The sequence below is a fragment of the Plectropomus leopardus genome, chromosome 7, assembly GCF_026936395.1.
Source record: "Plectropomus leopardus strain MGB_pleo_1.0 chromosome 7, ASM2693639v1, whole genome shotgun sequence".
In the NCBI taxonomy this organism is placed as follows: domain Eukaryota; kingdom Metazoa; phylum Chordata; class Actinopteri; order Perciformes; family Serranidae; genus Plectropomus; species Plectropomus leopardus.
Window position 1 is genome coordinate 26,807,967 of NC_142182.1, and position 25,466 is coordinate 26,833,432.

Sequence of the window (25,466 nt, forward strand, 5' to 3'; positions counted from 1 at the left end):
TTATGAAAAATGTAGAAACTAGTGTTGTTGGAGCTTGACTCAGCCTAATTGAATTAAACATTTTAGTCAAGGCAGTAAATTCCAAATGCTTAATTAAAGCAAGCCCTCGTAACTTAACGTAAAAAGAAATAACACATTCTTTGACTTACAAAACAACAGGGCACCCAGTAGCTCACCTGGTAGAGTGGGTGCCCCATGTACAAAGGCTCAATTCAGTGCGCTCAGAGATTTTGCAGCCGCAGCCTCACTTGGTCTGACGAGTAGCTCGTGGTAGTAAATAGTCATAGTTACAGCAAGTAATATCAGCAAACACTGATTTTATGATGGTAAAACAACACATTTACACTCAACAGCAAAAGTCACACGGCCTCACATTAAATCACTATAACATGCTTACAAAATACAGCATTATACAACATTGTATGAAAAGAGACATTTGTCTAATTCAAAAATTCAAATCACTTTATTAATAGTTTCATTCCATTTTCAATCAAGTTTAAAGCAACACTAGTTGCTTTTGTGAGACACATTGATACTGACTGAACTAAGATACACATCTTCCTTCAACATCGAGTCTATCCAGAGCATACACTCAAACCCAAGTAAGAGATGTATTCAGATTGATTTCCTTCCCATCTTTATACTTTACTCCTTTTGGTGCCCATTCCTTTATCCAATAAAAGTTTCTTTACTTAAAACAGTGGTACATATACCCAACAACCCAAAGTGGTCTACAGTCTGGACTAGACTCTGTTAAATAAAGCCTTTTACAAACTACAGGAGATTTCTTTGCACTCATTTGAAGGAAATTTAAAATAAAAGGAGATTAAGTTTATCTAAAAAGAATATAAATTAACTTAAAAGCCTCCTGTTGATGAAGAAGTTGTACTATTGTATTTATAAAAGCTTCTATAGAAAATACTTGGAATGTATAGAAAGGTATTGTACAAAATGGGACTCTTAGTGACGCTCCCTCTTACAGGTTTATAGATGGGGTCAGTGACCAAAAAAAATGGAGAACACTGTTCCTAAAAACATTTACACTGAGCTGTGCTATACAGTAACACTGCAGGGACTGACTGTAATCTGCAAAACAAAACGTCTATGGAGACACTGTTAGACGTTACTTTATCTTGCTGGAAGGGCGTTTTGGTCCAAGCTGAGTAAACCCTTCACAACACTAATGGAATGACTGGCTAATGAAACTGGGAGCTAAAATCTAGATTTCCCCAGATTCCCTCATGTTCACAAACTATGAGTCCAGTTAACCTCAAGAGTCTTCCATTATTTTAACCAAAGACGCATCTCCGTCTCTACGCTCTTCCACGTCCAGCTCTCCTTTTTTACCGCACGCTACTTCACGCTTTTTCCTACTTTGATACATGACGTCCTGACTGTGAGCTTCATTTCTTGGAAAGGAATTTCATCTTGTTTCCTGAAAAAAAGGAAAAGAAACTTAAAAAATAAAGCAAAACAGTCGCACTTGTATTGGCTGATTGAAATCAGGTGCTTGAGTGCTCCCTCAAAGACCAGAGGCTTTTCCGCCAAATCTCACTGTCTATCCATGAGCTATAAATGTTCAAATCTTCTATAAAAGTGTCTTGAACTGAACCAGCAGTTTTTATAGTGGATTTACTGACTGAGCAATTGATTGAGTATATCTCACCTAGACCCTTAAGAAACTTGTTGACCCCTCGCTGCTCACTCCCCGGCAGTGAGTCCAGGTACTCTTGTGCTCTCACCTCAAATAAACCTGGAAATAAAAGAACAAGTTACATTTTAATCAAAATGTTTTAAAGAGACCCCTTACTACCACTGGTTAAAAAAATGTGAACATTCCTCAAAATGCCGACATGTGTGAAATCGCCCTAACATGAAGTTTTTTTTATAGACTCACATGACAAAAAACAGCATATATATATATATAACCTTTATATAATTTTGTATATTCAGAAAGGTAACCTTAATATTGAGACCTCATATTAAAGGGATACCAGAGTACATAAAAATGTAAAATCCAAACATTTTAAAGGTCATTCTTAGCCTTGGAAACAGCAATTGACAACAATCTCCACTCAAGATCCAATTACTCTTACACTTTTGACTATATGACACGGCCCTCATCATCAAAGAATGAGTTGTCCACTTTTTGGATGATTGGCAGTTTGATTCCCACCCCCTCCAGCCTGCATGTTGAAGCATGGGCAAGATACTGAACCACAAGTTGCTCCCAATGGCTGTTCCATTGGTGTGTGTGTGTGCGTGCATGTGAATGTCTAAACTGAGTAGCAGGTGATATCTTGAACAGCAGCCTTGGCCACCTGTGTGTGTCAGTGTGTGTGAATGGGTAAATGAGACTTTGTAATGTAAAAGGGTTTTGAGTGGTTGAATGACAAGAAGGGCTCTATTCAAGTTTAAGCCCACTGACAAATCCTTCCACACTATTTTATTGATCAACAGGTGGTGATTACACATGCTGCAATGCAAACACACAGTGAAGAAGACTGCAAGCTAGTAAACATGGATGTAAACAATGCTGAATCAGATTTTTACTGGAAAATATTTTTTCAAATCTGCTTTGCAACAGTTATGACACATAATCTTTGTTAGAACGGGAGGATGCATGCAATGTGTTTTGTGAGCAACTGACCGTAAACAAAACTTTGTTTGTTCCCAAGAAAAATCAGCAGGGCCCCTTTAAGTTTACTTTCCTTTTTTTGTGGGCACTTTTAAAACTCATCCAAATAAAAGTTGTGTGTATAATGGTTTGAACATCTACAATATAATGACAACTAAGCAAAATTCAGCTGCAAACAAAGACCACATGATAAGGTTGAAAGCTCCAGAACAAGTGAATAAATTGGAGGTTGTTTTGTCAATTTTCAGGCAATTGTTCTCTTATGCACATACAGTCCTTATGAGAGTTTTTTTACGTTAACTGTTACAAACTGTACTGTAACACCACTGCAGGTAATCAAATCTCAGTACCTCTGAGGCCCTGCCTGCGCAGCTCCCTCTCCTGGATAAAGCCGGTGAACATTTGGGTCTCCATGAACACCTCCAAGAACCTTCTCAAGCTCTTGGATGTGACCGCTTTGCGAAAGGCGTCACGCTGAAAGGATGAGGAAGGGGAAGAAGAGGGGCTCGGCAAGGTGGGGGAGGAGACAGACTCATCCTCTCGCTCTGCTCCACCCATGAAGAGGGAGTAGTGACCCACCATCTCCACAAAGAAACGTACAAAGGCCTCTGACACCACAGTGCTGAGAGAGCTGGAGTCTGAGTGGAGGTACAGAGGAGAACAGAAAAAGAGATTAAATCACTGAATATGTACTGCCCAATACAACAGAATGACCAACACATCTCTTATCTGCAAAAACTGATCAATAAAAAAAACAATTACTATTTCAAGTCAAACTTCTTACTTAGAATATAGGAAAATGAAGTCCCTGCTCCCTGAAAATTCACAGATACTCTCTCATACATCTCTCTTTTTACACATCACAGAAGTTTTCAAGGGATTTTATTAAACCCAAAGGCCATGCTCTCAAGACAAAAAGAAAATCTTGTGAAATTATTTTATATTGTGATATATTACTACTGCATCACTCTGCTTTCCTGATAGATGGTTGCTCGTTTTCTAACATTCATAACTCAAGTTTCACAAGGGATATGATGTTGTTCTATATATGTAAAAAGACTCACAGTTAACTTAAAGTAAGTCTCTTGTTATATGTATATAGATTATAAAATCAAATCCCATTCTACTCTGTAAAAAAAGCAAACTCATGTGGCATCCCAACCACAAGTTTGAGAAATAATTCACGGATGGATGAGTGATGAAAAACTAAACTGTCTAACTGCTGCATAAAAGCAGTGCGACCGTAACAGTGTGAATTGAAACTTTCAGGTCTGTTGTTCTTGTGTCCATAGCAAACGCTGATGTGATGTTGCATTATATTGTGCTGCAACATTACTTTAGGGATGTGACATTTTCAACTACTGCATAGCAGCAAAAGCAGAGTTTCCATTATGATCTTCATCGCTCTTTTGATACCTCTTACAAATACACATTACAGTGGGAAGCATTATTTTTTGAGGACTCTTGTGAACCCACAAAACTTGTTGAACCTAGCTTTCCAGTCATATACAAGAATCCTGGAAAATAATAAAAAATAATTTCCCTGGAAAATCCAGGTTTGACGTGGAAGAATGCTTTAATGTACCACAAAATTATGAGTTGCTATATGATCATTTGTAGGTGTCCAAAAAGTCCTAAATGTATTTTTATTGAATGCAGCTGGCAGCTGATATTAGGTGTCTGCTTAGGGAGGATGGAAAGTTTAAACTGAATATAAATATAGAAATTATGTTTGACAATACCCTGAACACTATGAGTACTTAAATGGCACCTAAAAGGGACTTTAAGGCAGTGGGCACAACCAAAAAATGCATGTCAGTTTAAAAAATTCAATGGCAACTGATCCTGGTGTAGGTTAGTGAAAGTGTCCTGAAAATGTTCTAAAAAAGACTATTTCTTGAACAGTGTGGACCATGCTGTTGACCATTCTTTATTCTTGATCATTTTATAGCACTGCCTTTAGTATAGTTGGCATTTCTAATAAAAACCTAAACATATTGCATAAAATGCTGTAATAAGTGTGCTGAGTTACCATTGGGCAGATCTCCTTTTTCACAGGCCAGCTCCCTCCTCTTATCCAGCACATGCTCGAGAGCCGCCTGCAGCTTGTGGGGAAGGATGGAGTCCTCATCATCCAGCTGTGAAAATAAAAGCGCAGATGTAAATGCAGTGAACATCTAGTGAATTATCATGTTGTATTCACATAGCATCTGGTAGAGTCGCCACATTTGTAAAAGGACTCTGAGGTGATTTTCAGTGTTTCCCTGATGGGTCTATGATTTCTACCTGTCGTAGGAAGCGACTGTTGCCGAGGTCGACCACCAGGACCTGAGGGAAGAGCAGAGGGAGAGTGATGTCATTTCCTGGAGCTATTGTTCAGTGGAGGAAAGGCTCGGAGTCAAGGATCACGCAAAAAAAAAAAACAACCCTCATCTCACCTCTTCTATGGGCAGCTCTTTGAGTCGAGGCAGAGAGCTGGAGAGAAGGCCGACTATAAAGGGGGTTGGAGTGCAGACAATATCCAACATGGAGGGTGGGAGCACGGGGATGTATGTATGCTGCCAGGTGAAAGGGTAGAGTAGAGCCACTACTGCATGACAGCACTGAGACAACGTGCTGCGGACAGAGAGACAGAAAAAAGTTAATGCACATAAACTTGTCTCACGTACCCCTGTCAGGATGTTGTGACAGTTTCAGCAAATATGACAAAAAGTTATCAACAGTAGTTTTAAAGCACTAAACTTTGAATATGTACAATTTCATGACAACTGTGGAAACCTCATCTGATGAGAAAGATTGTGAGATAAAAACTAACACTTCAGAGCAACTATTAAAAGAACCCCATAGTAAGACTGTTTCTAAGGTCAATCATTATTTATTATATTATTATTTATCTGTCGTATTATGTTAACTGTAAAGTCACACAGCAAATCTCTCTCCTTTTAGCTTTATATCAGTTTAATCTACAGTGAAATCTATTTTAATACACACGAACAAATCAGTACCTTGCCATACAGCAGATAACGTGTACCGAACTAGCACTACTGTTGCCCATTATATTACTGGGCATTAGCAGTCACCTCTGCATCAGGTAGTCTTTCTACAACAACCCCCCAAAAACAGAGGTGAACATGCTGCATTCAAGTATAAATAACATCTGCAGAGCAGCTCAAGAGACTGATAGTGATACAAAATTGAATGTAGCTCTTGCTCCTTGTTTCAGAGGTAATGGACAACAGGAGGTAACTTGATATCTCAATGTCTTTCACAGAAATAGTGAAATATGACAGAAAAATCTTCCAAAAAGCAAAGCTGCTTCTAAAGACTGAGGTTATTTTTAAACAGTCTGGTTTCCTCCACAAGATGGTGCTAATCATCCCGTCAGGAAAACCACCCTCTCCTGCCACCCGTTTCCTAATTTGGAACATAATGTTAAAAGTTCATTCCTGTTCCTCCAACAAACCCATTGGTACCCTGAGAGGAATGTTAAAAAGCATCTCTGAGGGCAGGGTGATGTAACACTTATAAAAACTATACAGCGGCAGCAAACACCCTCACCCCATGCTGTTAACTTAATCTCTCCCGGGTGTGCATCTGCTCACAGTTAATTCATTAAAAAAATGATTGACGAGGCCAAGTTTCCACTCCACGGTAGAGAATGTGCAGGACTTGTGATCTGCTTATGAGCTGTGGTGAAAAATGCTTCTAATACTACCTTAAAAACAGCAGTAAATGGGCAAGATGTGAAGATATACAACAACGAGACCTAAATCTAAAAAAAACCCACATGTTGAGCTAGGAGTACCACAACAGTTAGGGTTTAAAATGTACTGTGTGGGTGTGATGACGTCACTGTGCACACGTGTTAGCTATGGAGTCATGCTCTAAAGCCTAACTCCTTCTATCTGGCATCCTTGACAGTTTTCCAGAGGAGAAGCGATTGTTCCCCAGACGACTGTATAACATAACAGCATTCCTTCCTCTCACACTCGGTCAGGATCTTCTTTTCCTCAGACTGTATGTCGACTTGAGGTCTCTCTGTCACATCCTTCAACATTTTTTTCTCTTAGTCTTTTCAGCATCAAAACACTGCTTTCAATAATCTGATTGCAACAGATTAATTAAAACAGTGCAATGATCACACCCACCACAATACTGAGGCTTGTTGCGAAGATTAGACATGTCATTTTAAGGTTGGAAATCTGTCTAACCACTGCGCTCTGTAACAATATGTTGCTGGAGCCAACCTGAGTTTGTCGGCAGTGAAGATGACTCTGCGCTCCAGAAGTAGAGAGGCGAACACTCGGAGGAGGAGACGCAGACTTAAGGAGGAAAAGAGACATTCAAAGTCCACATGTTCCAGACGAGAATCTGATGGTCGACACAGCTCTATCACCTGTAGGAAACAGAGATAGTAATGTACACACTGCACACATAAACATTAAGACACTAATATACATTATTTATATGATATTTAAGAGCACATGAGTTTTTCCTCCAAGATTGGGACAAGAAACTAGATATTTTCCACAGTGACACAACCGTCATCTCACCTCAGTCCCGGAGCCAGGTAGGAAGTTTTTGACAGTGATGGTTCTTCCTGGAGCAGGGAAGGGAGCTTCCATTATGCCTCTCATAAAAGGCTGCACCAGAGCTGGGGAGATAGCCCTCCTCTTTTCCACTTCATCCAGGATCTGCAAAACACAGGGATATTTAGACGTGTATACTGTAGATTTGTTAGATGATATACTGAATATGATTTAATTATACAATGGTGAATATCCATTTTAGAACTTTGGGTATGTTAGGTCATTGTAGGCAGTGTTGCAAATCTAAGAGCATAACTGCATTATTTATTTATTTTTTTAAGTGATCTTATTGCATTGTGAATATGTTGTGTATGGTACTTCTATGTGTCTTTTATATCTTTTGTATGTATTGTCTTGCTCTTATCTGGACCATTGAGTCTGTAATAAAGTTTATTATTATTATTATTATAATGAATGTAATAGGATTTTTATATGATTATGGCATTAATGCAATACCTTAACCAGTTTGATATATAAGTTACAAGATTATACTAAAGCTAGTCTCACATAGTGAGACCTCCACAGTGCTTTGTCAGTGCTAGAGAAATGTCTGGAAGCACATGTTATTATTCTGCTACAGGGGCAAAAAGCGCGCTGGTTTGTTTACATTTTTAAAACCAATTACAATCGCCTTGACGGGGCAAAACTCAGGATGCAGCAACGATTCTCTTACAAAATTGTGTCAGGGGTGAACTTGTTTTGGTGGAACATATGGGGAGGAGAATGCTGTCATTAAAAATGGCTCCGCAAAAGAAAAACACCACAAAAACAGTAACAGATGTATGTCGACTGTCTTTTTTATCACTAAAATTGGAATCACACAAACAGCATTTGATGATTGAAGCCTGACTTTACTTGGAAGAGCTCACTGGACCCATGGTGTTATGTAATTTTCTTTCTTCTTCTTCTTTCCCTTTATTCGGGAATATAAAAGTCCAATTGAGATGACAGTCTCCTCTCTGTAAACTGACGATTAAAATGGCATCTGATTTAGGTGCCATAATAAATTAATTGAGGGTGAGCTAACTTAATATAACCCTTTTGGGAGACAGTACTGTACTTTTATTTTTCAACAACACTGGCTGTTATCATAACAAACTTATACATTCTTACCATGATGCAGTGGAGACAGTCAAACACTGTCAGAAGTCAATACAACAAATGGCTAACAGCCTGAATCCATCATGTGTGCCCCTCGACACTCCATACTGTACACATCTGTCTAACATTATACTTTTATGCTTTAGCTGATCTGAAACAGATGAAACATATTCAGAACATCATGAGCACTGAGTGCTTCCATTGCAGAGGCAGCTATCAATCTATTTGCCATCTCCTTTATCAGCAGATACACTGAAGTGACCCCTCTCTGTTTTGGTCTGTATTGTTACAAACCCAATTTTAGCAATGGCCCAGATTTACATCCAGAAGCCAACATGCTTATAAATCTAAAGCCCAATAGAGGGAACCTTTTCCACTGCGGTAACCACATCAGCTGCAGTTCACATGTGCGTCTGTAGTGGAGCCAGGACTATGAGGCTCTGTGGGAAAGTAGAGTGGAGAGAGAGTGGGTGGGGCTCTGTGGGCACTGAGGGTGGTACTGCTCCCTACTCTTTTAGTGTGGGTGGGGGTTGCATGTACGTGTTTGTGTAACACTTACTGTGCGACGCAATTTAATTTGAGGCAAGACATGTATTTATGTTTACTTTATAAATGTTTGTACTTTTAAGTAAAAACTGAAATGCTACAATTTAAAAATACTCTGTTTCAAGTCCTGCATTAAAAATCTTACTCAAGTACAAAAGTATTAGCATCAAGATATACTTAAAGTACGAGAAGTACTCATAATTAGGCATGGGACCATTGTTTTGAGAGTCATTGTTTTGTAAGTTACAAGTAAGTTTTTGCACTCAAGTCCCAAGTCAAGACAGGCAGGTCATAATCCTTCTGTTCTGAGTACTAAACAAGTCATGATGTGCTCTCCATCAAATGTAATTCCATTTTAACAACTGAGCAATACACACACACACACACACACATACACACATACATATATAAATATATATATATATATATATATAAAACTTATCATATCATGAATGCTCTATAAGACTTTTAAATTGTTGAAAGTTGTTGAGTCTCTGTCTGTAATTTTTGATTTGCGCATTTTGCATACTACATTTTGTTTTTTGTTGACCACAGAGCGGTTTTTGTATGTGAACGGAAAGGGAAATACCTCCAAGTATCTCAAACTTGTACTTCAGTACATTACTTGAGTTGATGTACTAAGTTTCATTCCACCACTAATTTGTGTTCATGCTGAGTTCACTATATCTACCTTGGAGAAAAGGTCGAAGCAGCCAAGGCGACTGACGATGCAGTAGACCTCAGGAAGCCTCCGGCCTTTACCACTGGGCTGTGAACAGGCAGCGAGAAAAAGACAGCTTGAAAACAGCGGCATGTCACAAGACTGCTCACCCAAGTAAAACCACAGGATTAGAGCACTGGAGCAAAATAAAGCCTTTGTCTCACAGAGACTTTGAAGACTTTGAAAAATCTGAACCATTTTATCAACAAAATTCAAGAAATATATAAGAGAAACTTGCATAATAATACAAACGCAGCAGTCATTTTTTAAATATAAGGGATTATCTATATTAAAATCAGAATTAGGAGAAGCAGGAAAGAAGCATTTTCAGACCATACCAGTAATCTCCGACAGTAGCCAAACCGCCGGCTTCCATCCTCACCAGTCAGGACAAATGAGAATGTCTCACTGGGGATATAAAAAGAGAGATTCAGACATGATGGAAAACATCTGAAGCTGTTAAAATCAAATAGAAAAGAGTGTTGTGGAAACAGAAAACTTCATTCTGGACTTTGTGTTTTGGCAAACTACTTTGTACTTGAGAGGGGAGACCCTCAGGACAGGCTTTCTCTGCAAATATCCACACAAATCCTCCTAAACTCTACCTGACAGGTACTCATTGACCGGTGACGACCTTCTCAACAGGCGAGTGTGTCAGCAAGTTCAATGCAGGTGTGTGTTTGGTGCCACTACCCCCCCACCCCGACCCACCCATCGAACATTTGCCTCCAGCTAAATATTAGCCATCTCCATCAGGACAAACAACATCACTTCTCAGAACAATACAGACATTGAGAGGCTAAGCTAGAGGTATTGGGTAATTCATCCAATTTTAACCATCATACAAAGAGAGGTGATTTTGTAATAACAAACCAGGTGTAAGGTGCTAAATCCACCGTCTCTCCTTCTAATTATTTGTCACTGTCAGTGCCTTATCGTTAAAGAAAGAACAGCCCTCTTTACAAGCCAGAAGGTCATTTCTATTTTGGGCTTTCAGCCTCTTCTCTAACAAGTGGTTATTAGCAACAGCTCAGCTATTAACACTCTGCTGGGAAATTCCTCTGTCCCTTGTTTTGTTTCACTTTTTTTTTTTAAGTGCCATGGCAGCAGTCAGACTAGGACTAACCTGGGGAAGTTGTCGACAGGCACCCAGTCTTTGGCGTCAGGGAAACAGAACTGAGGGATGACCTTCAGCTGGTCCTCAGCCTCCCGCATGAACTTAAAGCTCCTCTCAAGCTGGATGAAAAAAAAGAGACAAAACTTGAAAATGAATATAGGTCATAATGCCATTCAAGTCCTCATGTTTCACAGATTAGATTGCTATAAGACTAAAAATGGAACTTGGTAAATCTAACACAGAAAATAAAAACTACGCACTAGAAGAAATAGATAATGAATCACAAAATGACCTACTTAAAGTGCAAATATTTTCTTTCAATTGCAATAACCTAAACAGACTTTTAGACTACTTCATAATGCTCATTGTTCATCAGCATAAAACTGCAGTGTCACTATCTTAAGTAAGAACCCTGCAATGACTATAGCAGAACGCAATACTCTTGAGGAGTTTTGTCTTTGCCAGGATACATTGTTGTAAAATAACTGTTATCACTGTCTTTTTTGTTGTTGTTTTTTGTGACGATACTGAAGTTTTTAGCATCTTTCCTTGGTCAATAGTAAAACAGTATCACTGATTACAAAATTACCAGGCTATACCAGGCTATTTTTTTAATACATAAAACCTGCTGCTGCTTTTTTCCAGAAGTGCAAAATTCCCTGTGTTTTCCCAGAAAACTCAATAGCAGGTGCTCATAAACTAGTGTACACAGGTTGAGATATTACCGTTGGTTTTGAAAGAAAGTAGACATCCATTTAGATAACGTATGCAATGACAATGAGCAGTGTTTTTGTTTATTTTAACTACATTTCTCGTTTTGGAAATAGAGTGATTCAGTAACACTGCTATCTCCTTTTACCTTGAGAGGAAACTGTTGTGTTACTTCTGGCAGGTACGGGACTCCAGCCTTGGTCTTATGGAGCGCAACAACTATGAAATATTCAAAGAGTTTCCTCTCCTGCAACTCCATCAGATCCCTCTCCAAGGTCCGGTACCGCCCCGTCTGCCTTAGCATTGACTGGACCAACACCAGCCGCTGACTGTGAGCTGAGGGACAGAGACAACACATTTCATCCCATACATCCATGTCATGTATGCACAAAAACACACACGAAGAAGGTCACTGTGAGGCCAGCATGAGAGGTAATCTGAAAGCTCCATCTGTGTTAATTTTTGATGTGATCCATACAGCGAAACAATTAAAAGAGTGAAAATTGTAATTTGAATCATTATTGTACACATTATACTTTCACTGTTCAGTATCCTCAGTGTAGCTACTGTAATGTGTAAATACTTATTTCCCATTCTCACCTTTCAGTTTCTCCTCTGTGTCACTTTCCGATTCACTGTTCTCATCTGTCACTAAATTAAAGAGAAGAAAGAGAGAAAAACCAAAACAGTGAAAGCAGACTGAAAATAACAATCACAGAAAACTCGAAGCACATGGAATTTGCTCACATTGCTTCATCAATCCTGCCTCTAGCACACAAAACCACAGAGTCGTCTGAAACATGGGTCAGTCTCAACTGACCACAGAATGAAAGTTTGTCCATAAAGCTAAGTGGATAAAAATGATTGTTTCCTTTATGGAGACAGACATGTAATATCCTTCTGCTCAAACTGAGAGTCGTAGGAAAAGTGACTTGATGAAACATCTCTGCAGTGAGTAGAGTGTTGACAGTATGGATAATCAACTTTGAATTCAGTGATTCAGTTATGTTAGAATCCTTTTTTGTCACATTTTGGTCATTACAAAGTAAACATCTGACCAGAAAACACAACAAACACTACTGTTTATTGTTATTCTGGCAATGCATTTTTTTTTATTTTGTAACAGCATCTAAAATCAAATGTGTTGTATTTTTTTAACTGTATTTGGTGTCTTTTTTAACAAATAGATTAAAATGATACATTGAAATCAACCCCGACAAAAATCCACAACCGTGCCCCCAGATGTATGTACAGTATGCAAAACAGCACATGATAATAAAAGATAGTGAGAAAAAGAGGGAGAGTAGGGCCCCAGTACACATTCACATATGGGATACACTGGGTTACAATAATATTACATAATCTTTCATTTTCAATGTCCCTGCTTGACCAATATTATATGATTTGTCAATATCCAAATGTGTTTGCAGTTTTAATGGTTTTGTTTGGGTGCATCATTTAGAATTAATTGATTTATTGTATTTATATATATTTTTTATTTTTAACTCACGGGCTGGGCTACACTAATATACTCCTGATATATGTGTTATTGAGTGTGTAAATGTGTGTCTGTTAGTATTGCAGTAGTAGCATGTCTTTCACATCCACTGTTGAGGTCTGTTTTTAAACTACTGCGCATGGTTTTTTGGGTGTTTTTTTTTTACTGTGCATAAGCAACTGAAAAAGGTTCCCCTCAAAAACATGTGTGTGCCAAGAGTTATTATAGATCTGTATTTGTCATTAGTTATTATTTTTATTAAGATTTCAATTCAGTTTAGTTTCAGTTAGTTTCCAGAATGGAATTCTCATTTCAGTTCAGTTTTACTAACTTTTTAGTTTTTATTAGTATCAGTATTAGTTTTAGATTCTTTTTTTTTTATAGATGACAATATGGGGGTATTTGTTGGTTGGGCAAGATTTAAGAAGTTCAGTATAAGTATTACATTACAAAAACAACACTTTGTGAAGGCAATTTACTCACAGTCATGTAGACATCCCAGTCTTAATAAACATAGACATCAATGCCTTGTCATGCTTACGTGTTGACACATCTGACCAAAGTGACACTGACTACAACTAAAGACATTTCCTGAATATTTTTTATTTCATTCGTTATTCTTCTAAGTACCGTATCTTTTTTTATTTGTAGTCTCTAAGGTCTAGTCTATTTTTATTTCAGTTACCTTAAATATTTTATGATACTTAGTTTTAGTTTTTAGTTAATTTTTTGGGGAATTTATGTGCCAGGTTGTTTTTTATTCAACTATGTACAGTAGCAAATGACAGAATTGTTAAAAAGTTAGAATAAATGTAATGTTAAGACAGATACCAAATCTGATTGAAATCAGCTAAGAAACTTTTATTAAGACATCCTGCTAACTATCAGGCAAACAAACACAAGCACAATCTCCTTGATAGAGACTTGACTAGATTGCAATAGTGAACGTGACTTTAAATTGAGTTTTTAAAAGTGCACACTGTGAGTTTTAATATACTCACAGTTGATGTGAAGCATATAAAGGTTAAAACAATCATTTTTGTGGCATGCCTTTCAACCCTTACCTCTCCCTGAGCTGGACTCTGTAGACTGAGACACTCTCTTCATGCGTTTCTTCCCTCTCCGCGCCTCAAAGATGCCATTGATTTTCAGCACCATCTGCAGGAGATGAAGTGAAATAAATGCCCATCTTTTAACTCCTCAAACTAATAGACAAAACTCCTACAAAGATCATTTCAATACAGCTTCTGGGAGGCCTTCCTCGAGGCACACTTTTAACAGGAAATATCCATCAGAAAATTTTCCCCTGCTTTACTCATCCCCAGACGGCAGCATGAGTGGACAGGTCTGAAACTCCCTGAGCAGTACGCTGGACCATAAATCAAAGACAGAGCAGCATGAGCTCTGTTAGAGGCCTCTCAGACTCCCATACCTTAGGGATTTTCCTCCGTCTGCGATTGTATGGGTCTCCAGAGAGACAGGGGGTATCGTCAGGGCTACTGGGTGTTGAGGGGGGGCTGATACGGGAGGGAGTGGAGATGCCAGTGTCCCTGCCAGTCTTGCGTAGCTCCAGGAGCTTGAAGCTTCGCCGTTCTGAGTTTTGTCTGAAGAAGCCAGGCTTGGAGGAGAGCTGAGGAGGGAAGATGGAGAGAAACAGACACATTAGAGGGTGATTTTCAGCATATAACTACTTTCACTAAATCTACTTTGTTTTTATAATGATGTATTGGCAATCAGGTACCTTCGTTGGCGTGTCAGGGACAGGGGATGAGGAAGCAGGTGAGACACATTTGCTTCCCAAGCAACTTCTCTCCAGCTCTATATCTTCATAGGGGTTTTCCTTGGATGGAGGATCTTCAAAAGAAAAAAAAAACTTCTCAAAACTAAGAAATCAATGTCACCTTGATTACACAACAGCTTAACACAAGCTTTCCAAGAGCAGATAAAGTATTCTTTCCATATCAGTCATGTTTGTTTTGCCAGACAATTCCTACTCCAGATGTTCAGAGAGCTACTAGAGGCAGCGGTGTGCTTACGCAGCTCATATTTTACTGTGATAAGATGCATGCACAGCTAAAGTTAAATGTAAAACTAGCCACCAGACCTCCCCCCTGCAGATACAAAGTGTTATATTTTCCAAAAAACCTGTGCCACTTTCTATCTTTGTATCTGTCTCTCTGTAACTCTCCTCTGTTCTATCAATCCATCCGCCAGATGTGACTTGTAGGAGTCGGAGGATAAAGAGGGACGTTCAGTTCCCTGCTCCGTCTCCCTCTGAGGAAAACAAGGGATCAGCGTGCTGTTTTTCACATTGCTGGCTGATGAGAACGTCACACTAATCTTTTCGATGTGTTTGCGTGTGCTGTCAGCTGTGCACATGTGAGTTTGCATCTGTCAACAAAGCGTGCGTAAGAATATGTGTGGTGGTGACTATTGCTTTCCTCCTCATCTGAAAGCACTGTCAGGCATGTGGACTGTTTACTTAGAGTGTGTCAATGAGAATTTGGTTTGCATGTGGAGGCTAATGACAAGACTACAAGGACATCTCAGCCATTCATCACCATCTGTATCTGTGCCTCCCTGAGCTGCTTCTTGCTATGGTGAGTTACTTCACCCTTGGGACCCTTCCGAGTGTTTGGTGAACAATGTCTGAACTTTTTAAAGAACAATACTATTGTGTGAAAAAAGGAAACCATAAAAGAATCCAAAATAAGCTGTGGCATCACTCAAATATAATTAAAGTTAATTAGACTGTTGCAAGCAAGCAGCACTCATTATACACCAGTCTCTGGGATGAAAACCAAAGACACATTGAAGTTATTGTCAGTAATACGCTGTGGCTCTGAGCCATTCACATGCCCCCTGCCGCACTGACAATCACAGTAGCCAACCTCAGCTACAGCACGACCTCACACAACGGTACTATTGTACGTTATGAAATTAAACAGGCTCTAGGTGGGGTTGGCATAACCCTGCAGACAATAAGGTAGGAACGTAGGTCAAATTTCTACATATAATTTTTAATAAAAGGGAAGCAGTGTGGCTTTAAATGAAAACCGGAGCAGAGCAAAGACAGCTTGGCCTCCTCATCACCTCTGTTGCAGAACTCTATGACACAAACTAATAGGAAAAATGAAAAGGTTATGCAGTGTATGACGGGTATAGAAAAAAGGACAACCTACAGTACAGTATTTGCTAATGTTTTTTTTTTCAGTTTTAGCAAACAAAACCATGTCAGACTTGAATTTTTTGTCAGATGCTGCCACTTGTGGAAGAATACACTTGGATACGTAAAAATAAAAGTGTGATATGTATTGTTTACCTATTATGTCTTCGTAGACATTCTCTTCTGATAAAGTGCGTGTTAGGCCCAGTCTGGACTGAGCGTACCAGTCCACCCTGCAGCTCTCTGTAGACGATTGGAGCAGATCCTCAAATTCATAGGACTTCCTGGTGGACAGAACATTACAAAGATTTAGGAGAACTGCACGCTAAATAGAAAAGAAGAAAAGGAAGAATGGATTTTTGTGTGTTCCTGTTGATGCTTTTAAGAATTTTTAATATGCCAAGCAGTAAAACTGATGTTTCCATTTGCTTAGTTTTCACATCTGAATGACCACATCTGTGTTTCATTAAAGCCAGAGATTAAAGCAGGATGAAGTGCACACAAGAATCCATGGTTGCATGCGTCCCCACATGGATGCACATATATGCAAGTCAAGTAAATTGCCTTTTTGTTGAGTACAGCTTGCCAAATCCATTGTAATACAATGCAAGAGACCCGTAATGAATACTATCTTCCTTAAGCTTATCAGTTTTATATTTGTGCTATTGCTGTATTGGATTGAATTACGGTAAAAAAAAAAAGCTTTGTCCACCACAATTTGACACAAAATAATATAACATCATACATTACAACAACACAGCTCTGGATGAGACAATATGAACATTTATTTTACAACTATCCTGGCCGAAATAATTGTGATTCACGATATTACCCCAATAATCAAAATTGCTTAAAACTCTTGAAATGGTAATAAAACATAGTGGAATTTCTCTACTGTACATTTTTGTTAAGACACAAATATTTCTATTGTATCATAGATTAGACACACATCTATTTTTTAACGAACATCCTTTTTAGTCAAAAGTAATCTTAGAAAACAAATAAAAACAAAACACAGGCTTTTAAACCATATGAAATGACATATCTTTCGATATGAAATATGCCAGTGCTTGATTAAGATCTTTTGCGTTTTTTGAGGTCGGTGCATATGCAGCCTGTTATTGCAGTCTCTTTGATAGTTGGTTGTCCAGCTGCCTCTTTGGGTGCTGTTGGACACAATGTTCACGATTATCTCAGTAATGGAAATCCACAACAATCAACTTATTGTGAGTGTTTTGTTGTGTTTTTTTATCACAATGTGCAAATAAAATTGTGTATTGTCTCATTCTTATGCAAAATATCCTCAAAACATGCATCTACAAACTTTCACACAAACTGCACAGTATAATCCAAGTCTAATTTATCCAGTGGTATGCTCAGTACTTTCCAAACACTTTTGAACGAAGAAAACATTAGTAATGTTGGAAGAGAGGACATAAGTTTCACCTTCAGTTTAGTTTTAAAAGGTAAGGTTTTAGTAAACATGCATGTGTACTGTGCATACCACTGGATAAATAAACTTGGATTATACAGCATGAGTTGTGTGAGAGTTTGTAACGGATGTTTTCATGTAGTTATACTGTTGTTAAATGTGGTCCAGTTATAAATTAATATGATTGGTTTTCTCTGTGGAGGCATGAGAAAAACTTCAAAGTAAGTTCAAGCTAACACAGCATGATTAATCAATACAAACAGTCATTCTGTGGGTGAAGCATTCCTTTAACTTTAACATAAACTTTCTTAAGAAATGCATGTGAAACCTAGTCATTGGGCTCACTCTGTACCTAGAGCTACTGTGCATTGATTGACCTAAAGTGAATAATCATGGAGTTGAATTAACACCTCTCTGGCAGAGTTTTTAAAAAAACTGAACATTCTAGCTGAGCTTACAAAGGTAGGATTTTGCTAAAGAGCAGTTGCATGGCATTAGATGAAGCTAAGTGTACCTAATAATTTGGGAACTCCAGTGTGCACAAAAATGCACACTGCAACAGACACTAACAGAAACATAGCCTGACCAAACAAAGGGCTTGACACAGCACACTTGAGCGGAGTGAGGCCTCCACATATGGTATGGAATGTAACAGATCCAAGCCAAGCTCAAGCAAGAATTCAGACCACTGGAGAAAATGAACAATAGATGTTCTCCAATACTGCAGAGTTCACATTTTTGGGGTTTCCTTTGAGAGCTCAGTTTGTTCATATGTCTATAACCATCTGAATTTAAGTGCTACTAAATTCCAGTATATTATTAGCTCTTGGCAGAATAAGTAATTCAGATTCTGGATGAGACTTTACACATTTTTACATTTAGAAATGTCTGATAACTCATTGGTGACAGTCACAGGTCTTGCACAATATTTTTTATGATCAACGCTTAAATTCTTGAAAAAACAACTTTTTTGGCATGACACCACTCTGTTTGTTGTTCTCCTCCTCCAGAAGAGTTTTGGAAAGAGGTATGAGTTGAGCTGGTGTGTACATTCCTCAGATCCAACCAGTGAGCTCATTCTTTGGGATGTTTAGAAACACAATGATGTCACCGGTGGTTTTGATTTACAGCAGATGTGGGAGATGTTGTTCACCTCAGTGTTTGGTTGGTGACGGTGGGGGAAGGGTCACAGTATACACAGAGTCATCGCAGGTTAATTCTGATCCCACAAGAACGCTTTATACCAATATATTTTTGTGAATTTACTTTTAACGACACAAGAGTTTCAGTGAAGGTCTTAAGGTCTAGGATGAATGCCTATTATAGGAGTTATTCTCAAAAATAGTCATGGATGCCCATATATTTGGAGTGTGCAAGACTCTGCTCCGAACATTCTATGACACTGTGGTAGCATCTGCTCTTTTCTATGCAGTGGTCTGCTGGGGAGCAGGGAGCACAGATCGGGACAGAAAGAGACTGAACAGACTGGTCAGGAGGGCCGGTTCTGTCCTGGACTGCTCCCTGGACTCCATTGAGGAGGTGGGTGAGAGGAGGATGTTAGCAAAGCTCACATCCATCATGGACAACCCCTCTCACCCACTGCATGAGACTGTGGGGGCTTTAAGCAGCTCCTTCAGCAGCAGACTGCGACATCCACCCTGCAAGAAGGAGCGCTACCGCAGGTCATTCATCCCATCTGCAATACGACTCTATAACATCAGCATCACTGGCTGAATAATTTGCACAACAAATTTTTGTAAATTCTATTCTCAAATCCATCTTTTGTGTACATACTTATTCTATTACTTACTTATTATTATGTGTACATACCTTTTTCCTCTATGTACATACTTATTTTATTACTTATTTATTGTTATTTGTTATTGTATAATTGTGTTATTGTTATTTTCTTTGTTACATTTCACTTTTCTTTTTCATGCTGCTGTAACATTTGAAATTTCCCCCAATGGGGGATCAATAAAGGAATATTCTATTCTTCTATTCTATTCTATATTTCATTGTTTGTATTCTCTTACCTGTTACTACTGTCCCGCGGTTTGTCTGCCCAGGGTCTCCTGCAAACTCCTGGTGGTGGGCACGTGGGTAAAGGTGGAGGAGGAATGGAGGGCAAAGGGGGCAAGTTCCTTCTTCCCTTCCCCGACCCAGGCCCTGAAGCTGGAGTAGTGGGCGGTGTGTGATGCTGGAAGGTTCTTTGAGGTTTAGGTAGAGGGTTTATAGACGGAGCACCTGGCTCGCTGTACACGTTTTCCGGATCCCCCTCTCTCCTCCTCCGTGACCCACCAGGCCGAATGTCAAAAGTCCCAAAAATGGGCTCGTTGGCCTTCTTTTCTGTCTCCTCCAGCTCCTCCTTTGAAGGAGGGCAGAAGTAATTCCCTGGAAATGCCAGTGAAGGTCTGTCAGGAACATCCTTTGTTGCCTTCTCCAGTTTCTTAACATGAGTTAAAACACTTTTCTTTTCTTGGTGTTGCTCTGTTGGCTTGGAGGCTCGAAATCCCCTTTCTAAGATCACTTCCCTGTCCTTGTTCGTTGGGCCCTCTGGAGATTTAGACCTAGTATCCCCCAGCTTTCCAACATTCTCCTTCCCTGAGTCTTGTTTGTCCCAGCTGACAAACCTCTTGCTATCTGTCCTTTGGACCTCTGAAGCTTTGGAATCCTTTTTCCTAACTGTCTCAACCTCCTTCTGTGTCGTGCTCAGTGGACATGTCCCTGTTGAAGATAGTGGGGCAGGCTCCTTTTTACCCTCCCACTGTGAGATCTTATCACGGATGCTGGCAGTCTTGACTCCCGCTGGGCTCTTATTGTGGTTCATCTTGCCACATAGCCCATTCTCCATGTTGGGGGTCCGTGGGTCAGTGGTGGTGGTGGCCCTCCTGTGAGCCAGCATGGTGTCAGGAGGACCCAGGCTGTCACTCAGGCTAAGTAGAGGGGAGAGAGGACGCTTGGTGGTCACGGCAGTGTCCCTCCTGTCTATGTCCCCTGGTGACCCGCACACCTCTTGGCGCTGGGGCACCGCGGAAGACGGAGCCTCCCCAACCTTTAAGCCACAGCACTGGAGCCTGGAAAAGAACCACAAACAGAAAAATCAACATACACACTTGGCATACTTCCTTAACCCTTAAAAGAGTTGCATACAACACAAACAAACATATTCCGTATTCTGGAGAAATATGCTAATAAAGTAATAAAATAGAGAATATTTTTATTTCACTGTCCATCCAAAGCTGCTCAGTTCACATGGGCTTTCAAGTAGCTGCTTAAATTATATACAGAGGCAGAGGTAGAATGGGTAATCCACTAATCGGAAGATTGGCAGTTCAGTCCCTGGCTTATCCAGTCTGCATGGCAAAGTGTTCTTGAGCAAGATACCGAATCACGTGAGTGTGAATGATTAACTGATAAGCAGGTGGCACTTTGTATGGTAGCTTCAGTCATCAGTGTGTGAATGTGACATGTAGGCCTAGTACAAAGTGCTTTAAGTGGATGAAGGACTAGAAGGGTGCTATACAAATGTTTAAAATGCTAATGTTTTTGCTAAAATGCATGTGTTCGGGAAGTTCTGAGAACACATGCATGGATAAATGAGACTTGGATTATACTGCACAACCTATGTGAGAGTTTGTAAATAGATGTTTTGATCTAGTTTTGCTGTTGTTAAACTGGATCCTCTATGACTTCAATTCATCTGGATCCTCCGTTCACCATGGAGACATGAAAAAAGAACATTCATTAAGAAAAAAGTTAGTAATTCAAAGCAACACAGGATGAGTAATTGATGACAAATGGTCATATGGGAGACTAAGTATTACTTAACCAGAATTTGCTAGTAAAACTCATCCCTCTGAAAATGCTTCCTGACCTTAAAACTAGTAAATAAATTAAAAACTGATATTGATCTTGAGAAATTCAGTACACACAGTACATGCTTGAAAGTACATTAGTTTTGTCAGTACAAAGTTTTTACCTCTCAAACCTGGATCAAGACAAATAGATTCCCCTGTATTAATATCTCACAAATGCAGGCCAAAGAAGTTTATTAATCTAATCCAAATTGTGCTCATCTTTATTATTAATATTTGTGAAGAAAATATTTTATTTCATCACCTTAAAATAACACATTGAAGATTTTTTGAAATGCCCATTTTGCAGTAAGGGGCTGTTAAACAAAAGATGGACTGTAGGGAGGGAAAAAAAACAAAGCCTAACAAAAAGAAAAAACATGCAAAGAGTCTTCTCTTGGTAAGGGGACCATGCTAACCATAACTGATGTGCACTTAATTCAAACCAGATAAACAGAGGGAGAAAGGACATTGCACTGTTGTCAACTCTAATAATTTATAGTGCAATTATTTTCATAGAAATGATAGTTGCTGCCTTCAGTGCACATAGTAGAGCATTGTGCCTCTCGTTGCTCTTAAAATTGGCAACGCAACGTGAGCACTTACACTTACACCAAATAGATCTTTGTTTTAAGGGGTAAACAAGAATTCTTGTTAAAAGAGCTCAGATGTCTGTTTGGTGCCTCTGTTTCAGCTGTGAGTCACCCCTGGAAGATTACTGGGTCATGACTGTTTGAACTCTGGGTTTCGGGGTCAGAGTTTACAAGCTACACACACAGCTATTTCTGGAGAGGAGATGAAAGTATATATAGAAGGGGAGAGGCCGGAGTGTAGACGTGCATCTTTTTCTTTTTACTCCCAACCCTAACATCTTTGTTTTGGCCCAAAGACCATTCATCAAATGATTGAATTTCCAACAAACAGAGGAAATGCGGCCTTGCTGGGTGACTTCTGATGACATTGCTGGATGTGAAAACCAACAGTCATGCAATCCAGAGGAAATCTCAAGGGTAAATTAATGATTCGAGCTTCCTCAGAAACCCTTAAAGAAAGGAGAGACTTGTAACTATGACCAGTGAAGAAACAAAATAATTCTCCTTTAATTTGCTCTGGGTTTTATTAGTTTGGCCCCTCTCTTCCATCCCCCTGTCTTTCATCTCTTGTGTCCCTCAGTTGAAACGACAGTTTTTATGAAGCATAAAGCAACAGAGGGGGAAAACTAGGTCAAATAGGAGAAGGAGCACAGGACCAGCCGGGGGGTGGGGGGTGTTAGTGAGGGGGTTAAATAAAAAGTGGAGCAGATGGAGAAGGAAATTAAAAGTGTATTTCTCCCACATAGAAAAAAAAACAAACACTTGTTCGTGATTAAGAGAGATTAAAAGACAGATATGAAAAATGGGCAGCATGGAAAACCTGTCTATCACCCGTAGCCGACGATGGGTGGAGCATGGAGATGAGGGTCACTGAGGGCAAAGGAGGGAAAGGGCCACAAAAGCATCTCCAACCAGCTGAGCTAACACAGGATCAGCAGATAAGAAAAAAGATATGAAATGGCTAGAAAGAAAAAAAGGAGAGACAAAACTAACTTTATATGATAATATTCCTGCATATAAACTTTTGACCATTCTCTAAGTGAAAGCCTTGACAAATAATAAATACAGTAACATGCAGACCCTCAAAACAACCTTTAAATTTTCCACTACATAATCCCTGGTATGGCACAAAGAAAAAAAATCCCTTTATTATAATCTAAACAGCACTAATGAATATTGCAAGGACGACAGAAGGGACTATGGAGAGTGGTCACAGAAGCATTAGACAGTGGCAGCAGGGGGGCAGTAACAGTATCTAGATGCCAGATGGCCAACACTGCCCTGCTCTGCTCTCTTGCCCTGCTATTGTTAAACTGCTGACCCTGATGGAAAGGGGTATCTCCGACTTGCTTCAGAGCAGTTCAAAACTTTTGTAATGGTATAGGAAAAAGTGTAGTTTAGGCCCAAGCAACATGTGGCGGAGAATGTGTAGGATGGCAGTGTAAAGTGAACTACTGTACAGACTCACAGCTTTTGTCACATCCTGCAGCGGTCACAAGAGCTATAGTTTCAGAAGTATTTGTCCCTGCTGCAAAATCCTGATTGAAAGTTTAAGGATCAACAGATAAGGTTTTGTTGTGGTTTCTCCTTTATGTCTGATGCAGCATGTTTTTGGACAGCTAGGCACATGGCACTCAGCAGGTTCCGGCATATTCTTTCAGGTCCACTCCAGCAATTTGCTCATACATAAAGTTTAAAGATTCAAAAGAGGAAGAAAAAAAGAAGCAGAGACTGACACATATGACTTTCTGGGAGATTTGGGTTTCCACATCGAAGTGTCGGGCTCCTGCACAGTTATTCGCAGTACACCTTTAAAATCATGTGAGGAGAATGGCACAGTGAGATTTTCTGCTCTTTGCTCTGAGGGTGTTTTTCCCTTCGCTTCCCCATTTTAGACTTCTTGCTCAACACTGCTCCTGTTTATTTTTTTATATGTATTCATATTAATTATTATCATTATTATAAAATAATAATTATTATTTTAATTAAAAGGGACCATGTAAAGTTTAAAACACAATTTTTACCATTTGATGCACTGTCCCAGATTAAAGCTTAGAACTAATTTCCATCTGCAGTCCCTCAGCAGGTCAGAACAAATACACAGCACAATGTCATAAAGTTGTACAAGAAGGAGAGAAAAAAACATGCACACAACATAAAGTGATACAAAGAAGATGACACAAGACAGACAATACAACATAAAACTACACAAAAAAGCACATCACAAGTGAATGCTTGCCAAATTAAAAACAAGTTATTAGTCCTCACTCAACTCAAATTTCACCCCGGTCCACACAAATTGCTCACATCTTTTTCAGTTTCCTTTTGAAAGCACTCTATCGTCAGTGTTTGTGAGCAATACACAGATGCATCTTTGGGTCAGGATGCTTCAAACTTATGGTGTAAGTGGTACTGAAGCAAAGTTAGAGCAGGATGGAGCAGGATATACATTTTTTGTTTTTTCGTTAAATCTGCTCCTCGCTCCATCCAAAATCCTTCCACTCCCTGATCAGTCATTCTCAGCTGCCCTGATATGCTCTAGTGTCTTTCTCAGATTTATAATGCAGGCTGTAATAGAAGGCTGTTTTTATTTTTGTTTTTTAAATTTTGGAGAGGTCCCTCCAGAACCACAGAAGACACTCATGAGTGGATTAGTACTTCTTGTAACAAGGTGTAGTGCCCCTTCATTGTTCCATCAACACAACTGCTTTGTGCCAGTTCCTCCAGGCACAAAAGAGGAAGAACCGTTGCAAAGCTTTGTGATGGAGAGCAACAGCACAGAGAATCTCATTGTAAGTAACAGTAGCAATATCATCCAGCCAGTGGCATGAGAATAGCTGATGCTCGAGTAAACATTGACAATAACATATTCAAAAATAGGCATTACCATTTTGAAATCTAACTATTACTACGAAACACTGAATTAGAAAAAAAAAGAAAATATTTGAATGGTGGTACCTACCCGTTGACTGATTGATAGATACAGTTGTCAGTGTCTGTACACAGCAGCAGGGCCCTCCCACCGGTCATGGTGCTAGCAGCTGGCATCCTGCAGAGTCACACAGAGATGCAGTCCGTTAAAATAAAATTAATGGATTTCAATAACATGGTAAAATTTTATTGAATACATATGACTGCAAAGTAACCTATATTTCATCTTATAGGTCAGGAAGTTACAAAGAAAAACACTGACAAGTCAAACTGTTAAAGGGCATACATTTAGACAGCTGAAAATATTCCAGCTTGTGTGTGTATGTTTTTAACTAAATATATGTAGATGATGCATAAAAATAGGCGGACAAACAGGCTGACAAATGGCAGTTAGGTCAAAAGAAGAGCTGCTTCCCCAGAACTCCCTTTGGGATGAAATTTCTAACTCTGTGTGAATGTAAACTTTCAAACAGCTTAAACCTCTCATTTCTGAGACGAACAAAACTCATTTTCTGAACCAAGCTGCAGACAAGCAGACCTCACATGTTGCACGGCATCCCCCCCAA

The 25,466-nt window shown here is 39.3% G+C and overlaps 1 protein-coding gene across 3 annotated transcripts in view; it reads right to left on the bottom strand.

The window, feature by feature from the left end:
* Positions 1-297: 297 nt before the first annotated feature.
* The window catches only part of LOC121949683 (DENN domain-containing protein 2A), a 46,538-nt gene continuing 21,369 nt past the window's right edge, over positions 298-25,466 (bottom strand). For all 3 annotated transcript variants that reach the window (XM_088080339.1, XM_088080338.1, XM_042495409.2), the window contains 19 exons: positions 24,932-25,018; positions 19,556-20,596; positions 16,244-16,371; positions 14,663-14,775; positions 14,354-14,551; positions 13,986-14,079; positions 12,024-12,074; positions 11,572-11,759; positions 10,722-10,831; positions 9,934-10,003; positions 9,566-9,643; positions 7,192-7,332; positions 6,886-7,034; positions 5,077-5,254; positions 4,925-4,966; positions 4,671-4,776; positions 2,989-3,276; positions 1,667-1,753; positions 298-1,435 (listed from right to left, as the gene is read on the bottom strand). In XM_088080339.1, the coding sequence (XP_087936465.1) occupies positions 1,404-1,435; positions 1,667-1,753; positions 2,989-3,276; positions 4,671-4,776; positions 4,925-4,966; positions 5,077-5,254; positions 6,886-7,034; positions 7,192-7,332; positions 9,566-9,643; positions 9,934-10,003; positions 10,722-10,831; positions 11,572-11,759; positions 12,024-12,074; positions 13,986-14,079; positions 14,354-14,551; positions 14,663-14,775; positions 16,244-16,371; positions 19,556-20,596; positions 24,932-25,017 (3,180 nt within the window). In that variant the 5' untranslated portion in view covers position 25,018 and the 3' untranslated portion in view covers positions 298-1,403. The remainder of the gene's footprint in view (positions 1,436-1,666; positions 1,754-2,988; positions 3,277-4,670; positions 4,777-4,924; positions 4,967-5,076; positions 5,255-6,885; positions 7,035-7,191; positions 7,333-9,565; positions 9,644-9,933; positions 10,004-10,721; positions 10,832-11,571; positions 11,760-12,023; positions 12,075-13,985; positions 14,080-14,353; positions 14,552-14,662; positions 14,776-16,243; positions 16,372-19,555; positions 20,597-24,931; positions 25,019-25,466) is intronic.